This window comes from Mastomys coucha, unplaced genomic scaffold, assembly GCF_008632895.1.
Source record: "Mastomys coucha isolate ucsf_1 unplaced genomic scaffold, UCSF_Mcou_1 pScaffold15, whole genome shotgun sequence".
NCBI classification, from domain to species: Eukaryota; Metazoa; Chordata; class Mammalia; order Rodentia; family Muridae; genus Mastomys; species Mastomys coucha.
In genome coordinates, this window is record NW_022196897.1 from 136104781 (window position 1) to 136118385 (window position 13605).

The 13605-nt window shown below is 37.8% G+C and overlaps 1 protein-coding gene and 1 pseudogene across 4 annotated transcripts in view; both read left to right on the plus strand.

Moving 5' to 3' along the window:
• Nucleotides 1–5212, plus strand: part of LOC116091117 (zinc finger protein 431-like) — a 51636-nt gene extending 46424 nt beyond the window's left edge. For all 4 annotated transcript variants that reach the window (XM_031372185.1, XM_031372183.1, XM_031372184.1 and 1 more), the window contains 3 exons: nt 1462–1588; nt 1793–1853; nt 2928–5212. In XM_031372185.1, the coding sequence (XP_031228045.1) occupies nt 1519–1588; nt 1793–1853; nt 2928–4902 (2106 nt within the window). In that variant the 5' untranslated portion in view covers nt 1462–1518 and the 3' untranslated portion in view covers nt 4903–5212. The remainder of the gene's footprint in view (nt 1–1461; nt 1589–1792; nt 1854–2927) is intronic.
• LOC116091121 overlaps nt 1–13605 on the plus strand; it is an 84229-nt pseudogene that overhangs the window by 15403 nt on the left and 55221 nt on the right.

The following is a 13605-nucleotide window of genomic DNA, read 5'->3' on the forward strand; positions in this document are numbered from 1 at the left end:
GTTGTTGTTTTGGTTTTTCGAGACAGGGTTTCTCTATATACCCTGCCTGTCCCGGAGCTCACTCTGTAGACCAGGCTCGCCTCAAACTCAGAAATCCACCTGCCTATACCCTGCCTGTCCCGGAGCTCACTCTGTAGACCAGGCTCGCCTCAAACTCAGAAATCCGCCTGCCTATACCCTGCCTGTCCCGGAGCTCACTCTGTAGACCAGGCTCGCCTCAAACTCAGAAATCCGCCTGCCTCTGCCTCCCAAGTGCTGGGATCAAAGGCGTGCACCACCACTGCTGGGCTGTTCTTTCATTGTTAAGAATTGTTTTCACTATTCTGGGTTTTTTGCCTTTCCTGATGAATTTGAGAATTGTTCTTGCCATGTTTTTGAAGAATTGTGTTGTGATTTTAATGGAGATTTCATTGAATCTGTAGATTTTGGATTATAGATTGAATCTGTAGCCTTTGACAGGATGACTACTTGGTGTGCTCTAGTACATCTATTAAGTCCGTGAAGAATATTGGACCATAATGTGTGTCTCACTTTTAAAAATAAGTCTCAACTTTTAAAAATATGCTTTGAGAGTATAATTCAATCATTTCACTCTTCTTTCTCCATCCTAATGCAGAATGAGGAAAGATGTAACACTTGGTGTGCTCTAGTACATCTATTACATCCGTGAAGAACCATAATGTGTGTCTCACTTTTAAAATGAGTCTCAACTTTTAAAAATAAGTTTTGAGAGTATAATTAAATCATTTCATTCTTGTTTCTCCCTCCTATTAAGTCTGTAAACTTGGGACAAATGGTTGAGGAGCTAATTTAGCAAATCAACCAAACCTGGCAGTCAGATTCTCTCAGCAGACCTCGGCCCTTCCCTCTGGGTGTGGCTGGCATACCTCACCCTCTAGCCCATGGGTAGGGTGGCCCATCACACAGCTGCCATTCCTTATGCAATGCAACCATTTTGGTTACCTGGTGTTCTTAACCTACCACTAATCATCTTGATCTCTTTGGCTCTTGCTTCTCCCTTCCTTCCTCTCTCCACAAGGCTCAGGGTCATGTTCACTTTGTTCTCTGCCAGATGTTCCTGGCTCTGGTTATTTTCTCTCCTTCATGTATAATTAACTTTGTACTCCTTATGTAGTACATTTTTTTTTTTTAGCTAATATTCATACAATTTATCTGATATGTACTCAGCACTGTTGAACTGTTTCCTTGGGTGTTTTTATGTCTCCTAATTGACATTTCATGTGGAAGGCTTCATCCTACTCAAGGGTGCAGAAATGACAGAGGTGAAGCTCATTCATTATTTAATTTCCTTCTAAAATGCCTTGATTACATTAGAGCATTTGTGTGAGGGAGCAAGTGGAGGAATAACTAGAATCATATGACTATAATCTCAATGAAGTATATATTTACAATGTCTTCAGTAATAAATTTTCTTACGTACACATGTATGGGACATTTTAGGGTATAGTGACCTATGATGATGTGCATGTGAACTTCACTCAGGAAGAGTGGGCTTTGATGGATCCTTCTCAGAAGAGTCTCTACGAAGATGTGATGCTGGAGACATATAGGAATCTTATAGCTATAGGTAAAGTAGTGAATTTCCTTTCACTTTTTAAAACGTACGGTCAGCTGTTTCTTCATTATTGTTATTTCTTTTTGTAATTTCAATTGTAAAGGATGATGAATGAGGGCAATAATCAATCATGGTTCTAAAGTTCCCTGAAGTTAGTGTCTTAAATTTTGTGTAACTTCCAGTAATATAACATACATTCTTTGGTATATATTTTAGGCTACATTTGGGAAGATGATAATATTGAAGAACATCTTCAAAGTTCTAGAAGATATGAAAGGTAATATTTATGTGCATCCTGATAAGAATAGGTTTTGTAAGATATGTGAATATGTTCTGAGAGTTTTAAAGAAAAGCAACATGGTTAAAAAAGGTGGGGACTTTAATTTATGGATGATTATTACATTCTCACAAAATCATGTACAACAATGTCAGGTATCTAATTTGTGTTTGCAAGGCATTTTTCTCAGTGCAAAGACAAGGAAATAATGCCTTAAGAGATCTCACCATTTAAATCACAGGCCAATATAGTTATCCTATAGAACTACCAGTGTGATTAATCTCCAACCTCTTACATATTGCAAAAGATATAGACATTGAACAGGTGATAAGTATGTGTCTAAAAGCTTCTAATAAGCATATATTAAAGCTGGTGTCAATCATATAGTTGTAATAATGTTGCCAAATTTTATGAGATGGATAGTTCATGACAGTCAGGAAAGCTGTTGTGGAGAAACCTTAATCCCTATACCATTTATTTTTTAAATAGGGATACCATTGGTTATACTGGAAACAAGCCATGTGAACATAGGAGTATTGAAATAAGCAGCAACCTCTCCCTCTTCTAGCACAATTAGAAGATATGTAGTACTCCCCCACTTGAGTAGGCTTTTAAATGTGATAAAAGTTTACAACTAATTAGTTTTCCAACATTATTGGGGATATTTACAAAAGCCACTCAATGGAAAATTGCTGTGAATACTAGGTATGTGCAGATTCTTCTGTTTGCCTTGATAGTGTGACATGATACCAAAATTTATTAATGAAATCAGTGTGGTAAAGCTCTGAGTTCTTCCTGTTCTCTTCAAATATGTGAACAAACTCATTTAGAAAAAGGATGCTATAAATGTGAACAATGTCATCAATGTTCTTCCCATCCAATGAATCTTCAAAAATGCAAAAGAACTGACAATGAAGGGGAGGAACGACATGGATGTAAACAAAGTGATAATAGATTAAGATCAGGTTCTTCTTTACAATTACACTAAATTGTAAAACTTATTCACAGAGATGAAAAGATTCATCTGTGTTTTGAATGTGAGAAAGCAGTCACATATGCCAATTGTCTTTGCAGGCATGAAAGAAGTCATACTGGAGATCAACCCTCTCAGTTTATTCAGTGTGGGAAAGCCTTTGCATTTCAGAGTCATACCCAAAGACTTGAAAGAATTTATACTGGAGAGAAACCCTATGAAGTTGTCCCACATTTTGAAGACTTTGCATATCATAGTAGTCTCCAAATACATAAAACAACAGTTGCTAGAGAGAACACGTATGAGTGTAACCAATGTGGTAGAAAATTTGTATCTCCCAGTTCTCTTCAAAGCCATAAAAGGGTTCATACAGGAGAGAAACCTCTTGAATGTAATCATTGTGGTAAAGTCTTTACACAAACCAATCCTCTCCTAAGACATAAAAGAATATGTACTGGACAGAAACCTTATGAGTGTAGCCAATGTGGTAAACACTTTGCATGTCAGAAAGGTTTGTTATATCACAAAAGAAAGCATACAGGAGAGAAACCCTATGAGTGTCATCAGTGTAATAAAGCCTTTATAGTTCATAGTCATCTTCAAGTACATAGAAGAACACATACCGGAGAGAAACCTTTCAAATGTAACCAATGTGGTAAAGCCTTTGCAAGAAGCAGTCATCTTCAAATACATAGAAGAACACATACTGGAGAGAAACCTTTCAAATGTAACCAATGTGGTAAAGCCTTTACTACTAATAGTTATCTTCAAATACATAGAAGAACACATACTGGAGAGAAACCTTTTGAATGTAACCAATGTGGTAAAGCCTTTGCAACAAACATTTGCCTTCAACTACATAGAAGAACACATACTGGAGAGAAACCCTTTGAATGTAACCAGTGTGGTAAAGCCTTCACAACAAATAGTTATCTTCAGATACATAGAAGAACACATACTGGAGAGAATCCTTTTGAATGTAACCAATGTGGTAAAGCGTTTGCAACAAACAGTTGCCTTCAAATACATAGAAGAACACATACTGGAGAGAAACCTTTCAAATGTAACGAATGTGGTAAAGCCTTTGCACAAAACAATCATCTCCTAAGACATAAAGGAATACATACTGGAGAGAAACCTTTTGAATGTAACCAGTGTGCTAAAGCCTTTGCACAAAACAGTGATCTTCAAATACATAGAAGAACACATACTGGAGAGAAACCCTTTCAATGTAACCAATGTGGTAAAGCCTTTACGACAAACAGTGGCCTTCAACTACATAGAAGAACACATACTGGAGAGAAACCTTTCAAATGTAACCAATGTGGTAAAGCCTTTGCAACAAACAGACGTCTTCAAATACATAGAAGAACACATACTGGAGAGAAACCTTTCGACTGTAACCAATGTAGTAAAGCCTTTGCCACAAATAGTGATCTTCAAAAACATAGAAGAACACATACTGGAGAGAAACCTTTCGAATGTAACCAATGTGGTAAAGCCTTTGCACAAAACTGTCAGCTCCTAAGACATAAAGGAATGCATACTGGAGAGAAACCTTTTGAATGTAACCAGTGTGATAAAACCTTTGCAACAAACAGTGGCCTTCAAGTACATAAAAGAGCACATACTGGAGAGAAACCTTTTGAATGTAACCAGTGTGATAAAACCTTTGCAACAAACAGTAGCCTTCAAATACATAGAAGAACACATACTGGAGAGAAACCTTTTGACTGTAACCAATGTGGTAAAGCCTTTGCAACAAACAGTGGCCTTCAAAAACATAGGAGAACACATACTGGAGAGAAACCTTTCAAATGTAACCAATGTAGTAAAGCCTTTGCACAAAAATGTCAGCTCCTATCACATAAAAGAATACATACTGGAGAGAAACCTTTTGAATGTAGCCAGTGTGATAAAGCCTTTGCACAAAACAGTCATCTTCAAATTCATAGAAGAGCACATACTGGAGAGAAACCCTATGACTGTCATCAATGTGGCAAAGCCTTTTCAAGTCGATCTGGTCTCATACATCATAACAGAACACATAACACAGACAGGAGAGAAACCCCATGAATGCAATCAATGTTGTAAAGCCTTTTTTTGTCCTTGTCTTTAATAGCTGCATAGTATTCCATTGTATAAATGAAACATTTTCTTTACCCACTCATCTGTTGAAGGACATCTGGATGGTTTCCAGTTTCTGGTCTCACAAATAAAGCTTCTATGAACAGAATAAAGCAGGTGTCATGTGGTACGGTAGAACACAGGTTGGGTATATGCCCAGCAGTTGAATGCTGTGTCATGAATAGAATTATTCCCAGTTTTCTGAGAAACTGCCAAATTAATATCCAGAGAGGTTGTACAAGTTTTCACTTCTACCAGCAATGGAGAAGTTATCTTTGCATCCTTGCCAGCATGTGCTGTCACTTGAGTTTTTTATCTTAGCTATTCTGATGGGTGTAAGGAGGAATATCCATATCATTTTTATTTCCATTTCCCTGATGACTAAGGATTTATGAAGTGAAAGACACACACACACAATTGTTTATTTTTATCTTGTCATTTGGCACAGTGGCTGGGCATACCTAAGATTCCCATGGGAGCATGCCCCCCCCATCTAGTACTACTGCCTAAACACCTCTAAATCTGTCCTCAGCTTAGTTGCCAGGTTACCTTTACTCCTGGCTCAACACATCTAAATCTGTCCTCAGCTTAGTTGTCTGGTTACTTTTTATGAAGCCAATTGATCTTGCTGCCTACGATGCTTTGGGGATGCCCATTGATGCTTAATTTTTACTTTCCACCTACATTGTAAATGATCCCCTCTACAGCTCCAAGTCAACCCCATCTCTGTCCTCCTGGGTCATGGCAAATCTCTCTGTCCTCTCTGTGTCCTGCCCATGTAACTCTACGTGTCCCACCTTATGCTCAGCCATTGGTTGTTGGCATCTTCATTGATCTTCATTGATGGATCAAAAGCCAATTGGTGACAAAGACCTTTTACCATTTGGACACAGAGATTCCTGTTTAAATCAAAGCATTAAAACCAATGCCCTACATAGGTGGAAGTAGATACAGAGGCACACAGTGAAATGTTAGAGTTCAGGGAGTCTTGTGGGAAGTTGGGGGAAGGATTAAAGAGCCAGAATGGTCAAGGACACCACAAGATGATCTACAGAGTCAACTAACCTGGGCTCTTGGGGCCTCACAGAAACTAAACCACCATGTAAAGAGCATGCATCAACTGGATCTTGGCCCTTGCACAAATATTGTACATGTGCAGTTTGTTCTTCATGTGGTTCCTCTAATGACTGCAGCAGGAAGTGTGACTGACACTCTTGCCTGGCCTTAGATTCCTTTCTGCTAGTTGTACTGCCTGGCCTGGCCATAAAAGGACAGGATATATCTAGTCCTGCTGCAAATTGATGTGCCAGAGTAGGTTGGTACCCATGGGGGCACATCAAAGTGGGAAGGGTTACTGGAAGGAGAAGTGGGGCAGTGATCAGGATGTAACGTGGATAAATAAATGAGTACACCCTTTAAGTTCAACACGTGAAGTTTTTTTTTTTTTTGTGCACATCTTTATTATTTTAAAAAGTTGCACAGACTTTGAGTTTCGATGACTATTAACCATTAAACACATTCTGTAAATTCCCAAATGGTGTAGTTAATTCATGCTATGATTTTTATCCATATTAACTCATTATTCACCATTCCTTAAGTTACCTAAAATATTTAATCATGGATACCTCATTTTAAGTTATCTTAAATTGTGATCTTAAAAATTACAAGCATACTCGTTATTTATTTATTTATTTATTTTTCATTTTGCCATGCTTTTTTTATTATTACTATTAAAAGATATTGTAGGTATTGAAGGGGGTCTCTGGGAGGAGTTGGGGTACAAAAGGGAAACAAGAATGTGATGCAATTCTATTTACTTAAAATATGTTTTTAACAAAATACCCATGGAACGAGTTGCATAGACTAACTATGGAGCAGAGACTGAAGGAAGGACAAACCACCCTAATATAGCTATCTCCTGAGAGGTTCTGACAGTACCTGACTAACACAGATGTAGAGGCTCACAGCCATCCATTGAACTGAGTACAGGGTTTCCAATGAAGGAGTTAGAAAGAACCAAAGGAGCGGAGGGGTTTGCAGTCCCTTAGGACGAACAACAATATGAACTAACTAGTACCCTCAGAGCTCCCAGGGACTCAACCACCAACCAAGGACTATACATAGTGGGTCTGATGGTTCTGGCAGCATGTATATAGTAGAGGATTGCAAAGTTGATCATCAATGGGAAGAGAGGCCCTTAGCCCTGTGAAGGTTCTGTGCCCCAGTGCAGGGGAATGCCAGGGCCAATAAGTCAGAGAGGGTGGGGTGGCAAGCATAGGGGAAGGGGGAGGCAACAGGGGTTTGTTCTTGTTGTTTTTGTTTGTTGTTTTTTGGAGGGAAAACTGGGAAAGGAGAAATCATATGATATGTAAATAAAGAAAATATCTTTTTCTGTTATTTAAATTAATTTATTTATTATATGTAAGCACACTATAGCTGTGTTCACACACTCCAGAAGAGGGCGCCAGATTTTACTACAGATGGTTGTGAGCCACCAAGTGGTTGCTGGGGTTTGAACTCAGGACCTTTGGAACTGCAGCCAGTGCTCTTAATCACTGAGCCATCTTTCCAGCCTGATGGTTTTTTTTCATATAATCAAATATATACAAAGATTTAAAATTGTGCCTGTGGAAAAAAATTTCATTAGAATCAATTTTTAAAAATGAAGACTCTGCACTAATAGGTAGGTAGATAGATAGATAGAGATAGATAGATAGATACATAGATAGATAGATAGATAGATAGATAGATAGATAGATAGATAGATAGATAGATAGATAGATAGATAAAATATATATCTAACATTTTTACAAACATTGTAAAGCTTTAGCTGTTTTTGGCAAACTGAGTCATAGAAGAAAACTGTCATGTTTTGTAATGAAACACCTTATAATATTTAAAAATGTATCCGATCTTCATATTTACAAGTCTTATTTTGAGATTGAGCAGCTTAAATTGGCAAGTTGTCTAGCATCTCTTCCTGAAATTGTTTCACCGTGGACTGTAAAGCATGATGGATGAGCTCTTGCAGGCAAGGCCAAAGGGACAACATTTTCAGGATATGATTCCTGCTATTGATATGCTTTTCTTGTCATAATTAAACTAAATAATAATCCCTTAGCATTTGCTCACCCAATTGGGAAGATTTTCCACAGATCAATGAAGATGTACTAACCTGTAGTGATGCTATATAAGCAAACAGACGATTTCTTAATACCTAATGGTGATTCCGTAATAATTCCTAAAATTGTATTGGTAATACAAAGCCCTTTATGATAGGACTGCTATTAAATTTTTGTCTAATATAAAAACTGTTATTAGCACTCTGACAGGCTTCACTGTGTCATGAGTTGTTTCTGAGATATAAAGCAGCATTTCCAACTTAAATAAATTTCATAGAGCTATAAAACCATTAACCAAAGGTCATAAGAAGAAATGAATGATTTATTGTAGGTGCAAAGACAGAAAAAAAAATAATTCCTGGGTTTATCTATACCAACTCCATCATTAACTTGGACAAAAGAGTTATGGTTTCTGTTTTGCTTTGCTTTGTTTAACAGTTATGGCTTTTAACATTCAAAGAACCTATGGAGTTAGTGACAGAAAATGTATAGTTAGGTAAGTAGTTTTAAGGAAAACACATGGGAACATCTCTGTTGTAAACTCTTATTCATGTTATGATTTGAATTTATGTCTGAACTTTTAGTGAACTTATGTAAAAATAAAAAAAAAAATAGAATGCTTGGAAAAATCATGTGATACATGTTCCTAAAAACAGGTACAAAAAAGTAGGAATGGCAAAAAGAGATAGCAAAACACAGAATGCAGACAGAGAATTAGAAACTAAGGCATAGCAGAGAATAATAGAGCATAAAAGAGAGAAGAGGAGAGACAAAGCGGAGCCTTGAGAGACAGCGGAGAGAGCAGTTAGGCTTCTCAGTACCATGAGGTAAAACAGATTTTTCTTAAAACAAGGTGAGTTTAGTTTTACTAAAGAGGAAGAAACTGTTTTCTTATAGACTTAGGTTTAATTCATTTAGCAATAAAAGTGTGCAAGCTTTTTCTTTAATTATGCAATAAAGATTGAAGCTTATTTTCTATCCAGAATGAATGAGTTCTTTTTGCATTGGTGCATGGGCTTTTGTTCCATATGTATTTGTATGTGAGTACAGGGGTGACTGTGTAAATATGCAACTTGATTAGACGGATTGTTGAGATCAATGAATATGTATGTGATAATGAGTTTGTATGTATGAATATTTGCTTGTCTAGAAGCTTTTTCCTTCTTGAGCATGACTCTCCTGGTTCAATAAAAGTTTATTGTTCAAAACCTCCGTCCCACCTAGCAAGTGAGAGACAAGGCTTCGGGCAAGAGAGAAAGGAGCCCTAGCAATTCATCCATTACTTAATCCCTCACTGTTAAGGAGCTGATGTTCATTGCCTGAGCCAGTGGGTTTTAATCTCAGAATAAGGAACAAAGTATTTAGTATTTTTTAGAAGCCAGCAGCTTCAGCATAGTTACATATATAAACATCACCTCTGTTCAATTTGTTCTTGACATATATATATATATGTACACACACACATATATATACATATATATATTCATGTATTAAACAGGTATATATGTTCATGACTTTTCACAAAAATCTGGAGTTTTGCTGGGTCATAAAGACATGAATCTACTGTTGTTTTACAGATACCCATATACTGCTTTTTCTACAATATGGATTTCAGTTCAATGGTATTACTAATATATCTACTTTTGTAAACTAAAAAGTCATGTTAAATTCATGATGTCAAAGAAGTTGTAAGACTTGGATTCAGCTGTCACAGGCAAAATGGATTCCAGATAGGTATAGCCTAAGTGTCTGTGCCTGTCTATTCCTGAAAATCAGATTTTTCCCATGGACTCGGGAATATACCAGCACTGTGGTGAATTCAGTCACCTTAGTCCTAGTTTGTTGCTCTATGAGGTAATGTCCTTGCTGTTCTTCTGACTAGAACTTAAAAGTTCTAAAATTACAGGGCTGTACCACCACAGTTTGAAATAACTTCTTTGAGTCATGTAGTGGACGGTCTATTGCAATAACAGGAAAAGATTTGCATGTCGAACTTGGCTTCTGATTTCAGAGCACAAATGGATGGATAGTTTATTGTGTATAGATGGAATAAATGAGGTAGGTAATAGCTAGGTCACAGAGTGAAGTTCTGCTTTCTGGGTCATCATTATAGAGAAGGACACAGTGAGGGCACAGTGAGTGATTGAATAATTTCTGAAGCTGTATTAAATCATGACATAAATGAAGGCATACCAGACTGGAAGATATATAACTTAGCGAATTTCACATGACCCAAAGTATATTGAATTTCCTATTAGGGAACTCTCCTATGAAGATATGTGAAATACTGTTTGACCCTAGTATGGCACCTCAGAGGTCTGAGACAGGACATTTACTGGTGGTAGCAGCTTGTTATCAGTTACAGATCTCAGCCGCTATCCTTGTGTAGAGGGGCAGAGTCACTCAGTGTCTTATTAATGGTTCTCCCTCCACCAGATACAGGCCTACTCTTTTTCAAAGCCAATATAGCTAAGTGTTTTTCTAAGCTGAGCCTTGACTGAGCGAGAAGGAAATAAGAAGGAAAAGAGACCAGTGAGTGAGAGTCGTCCAACCAACCTGAAATTTATTGTGTAATTAAAACTGACGAGGAACACATGAAGAAATTGAGATGACTGACCAACATTGAAGCAAAAGTAGTTCAGCACAGGAAGGGAGCTTAGGAAGAAAGTTGAAAGCTTTTGTACTTTGACAGCAGTTTGGATTTCTCAGGTGACCAAATATAGCTGACAGACCAATGTCCTGAGTGCCATTCCCTAGGGTTCTCAGACTGGAGCAATCCGAAATCAGAATAAAGAACTGAACATATTGTGAAATATAATTTCTGTAGTTCAAGCAAAACAGAGGTTGTGGACAAACTAGTGTGTCCATGTCCAACAGGACCGTTATTTTGCCTGGCTGAAAATGTGCAGCAGGAGAGAAAAAGTGTGAGTAAACTTTGGTGTGTTCTAATACATGTCTCAGGTCTCTGGGTCCTAAGGCCTGTTTAAACTTTTTAAAATAACTTTTGAGATTATCATTATGTCATTACCATCTCCTCTTACCTCTCTCCAATTGACCCCATTCCTTGCTTTCAAATTTGTGGTGTCTTTTTGCTTTAATTATTGTTGCTGTTTGAATTTTATCAAATTTTGGCTACTGGACTTCCCAGCTATAAGGCGATGGATGGCATCTTTGGGCATGTATTGGAAATAAAATATGAGACCAACGACCCCACGCCTGGCAAGAGGAACAACCTGTGTTCCTGGAGACTAACAGAATTTTACTTCTAGTGGTTTGAGTAGGTTTGGACTCCGTATACTCATGTGGTTGAATGCTAGGCCCATGGGGAGTGACAGTATTAGGAGTTGTATCCTTGTTGGAATAAGTGTTGCCTTTTTGGAGGAAGTGTGTCAGTGGACTTTAAGGTTCTATGCTCAAGCTCCACCCACTACAGAAGAAGCACTCTTTCTGGCTTTCTGCAGAAGGGGAGACATTTTTTCTGACTCCCCTCTGATTAATGTGCATATCTCACTTCCTTTTCAAGCAACATATCTGCCTGGACCTACCATGCTTTCTGTTATGATGATAATGGAGAAACCTCTGAAACTCTAAGCAAGCCTCAATTAAATGGTGTCCTTTATAAGAATTGCCTTGGTTGGGGCTGGGGAGATGGCTCAGTGGTTAAGAGCACTGACTGCTCTTCCAGAAGTCCTGAGTTCAATTCCCAGCAACTACATGGTGGCTCACAACCATTTGTAATGAGATCTGATCCCCTCTTCTGGTGTGTCTGAAGACAGCTACAGTTTACTCATAAAAATAAACAAATCTTAAAAAAAAAAAAAAAAAAAAAGAATTGCTTTGGTCATACTGTCTTCTCACAGCAATGGAAACCCTAACTAAGACACTTCTAAAATACACACTTCCCAGATGAAGGTTCTGTTTGCCTCAATGGTGGAGGTCAGAGCTTGGAAGGCCTGTGCTATGTGAGTCAACTTGCTGCATCATTCATTACTAAGTCTAGCTGAGTGGCTCTAGTTTGTGTGGAACTCTGGGCATGCCTAGTAACCATGGGTGCCATTGGTTTGGTAGCTTATTGGTAATTTGCAGTTTTTTGCTCTGCTGCTGCTGTGGGGCAGACCACAAGTCATGCCATGGTGAATATGGATGCTACTATTTTTCTAGCAAAAGCAGGCTGGCTAGCTGTCAGAGGTGTTGGAACAGGAATGGATTATCACCCAGACTGTGGTTCTGTTAGTACTCTGGTGGCTTACACTGTGGACCTTGGCCTATGAGTCTCTCTGTGTTGATCCACTGGTAAGGAGGAAGCTCTGGCAAGTTTTAGGAAGCATGCATTTAATTATTCTTCAATGTTGTTTTGTGTATGAGCATCAGTGGGGGGTGGGTTTGCAGGAGTGCACAAAGGAACCTGATAGGTTGCAGAGTCATATCAGATATCTCTGGTGACCTCCATTTCTAGACAGAGCATTAGAGTGTGGAACCCCTCTTTGGAAGAAAGATCAGAAGCTGTAGGGTGAGTAACCTAACAATTTAGGAATTATGTTAAGTTTATCAAGTTGTTAAATGTGTGTGTTTTACTTAATTTCTATACTTATATAAGCATACATAGTTAGGCAGCATTGATCAAGATTATATTTTCGGGCTGGTGAGATGGCTCAGTGGGGAAGAGCACCGACTGCTCTTTGGAAGGTCATGAGTTCAAATCCCAGTAACCACATGGTGGCTCACAACCACCTGTAATGAGATCTGATGCCCTCTTCTGGTGCGTCTGAAGACAGCTACAGTGTACTTAACATATAATAAAAAAAAAATCCAAGATTATATTTTCCCTGCCTGATTTTTTCTAAGTCTTCTGTTTGGAACTTGAGTGTATTTCTATGCTTTTGTCCTTGTCTTTTTCTCTTTATCTTTTTATGTTCTTGCAAATATCATACATATTCATGATTGAAGTACGTTCGTCAATAATCATAGATACTACATTGTAGCAATGTGTGTTCTAAGTCTTCATAATACTATTGAGAATTCTGAGTGTTTACATTTTGTTTGGCAAACACCTTTTCTGATTGATATTTTTGGGAATTTCCTTCAGATTGTATTCAATTTATTATATAAATTCAACATAGGCATGGTCTTAATATTGATGTGTCACATTCCTATGGTTAATTTCATTCATTCATTCATTCATTCATTCATTCATTAAATTATATAGTTAATCTTTGAAAGATATAGTATATTGGATAAAATGTACTATGTGAGTGAGCAAATCACACAGTATGTAATCTTCTTAGGAATGAGCTGAGTTCAGATCTCATCATCCAAGTTGGGAGGTTCATGAATACTTGCTACTCAAGATCCAGGGGATCTAAAACTCTCTTCTCAGATGACTTATCTTTATACAAACATGGAAGATGTTGTCTCTCACAAAGATATACCAAAAATCCTCAGAAACATGCTCTTCTTTACCATAGAGCATGAGATATTTTTGAGGTCCTAACTATGTTCTACAACATTGAAACATCAGAATGCTCAAGCC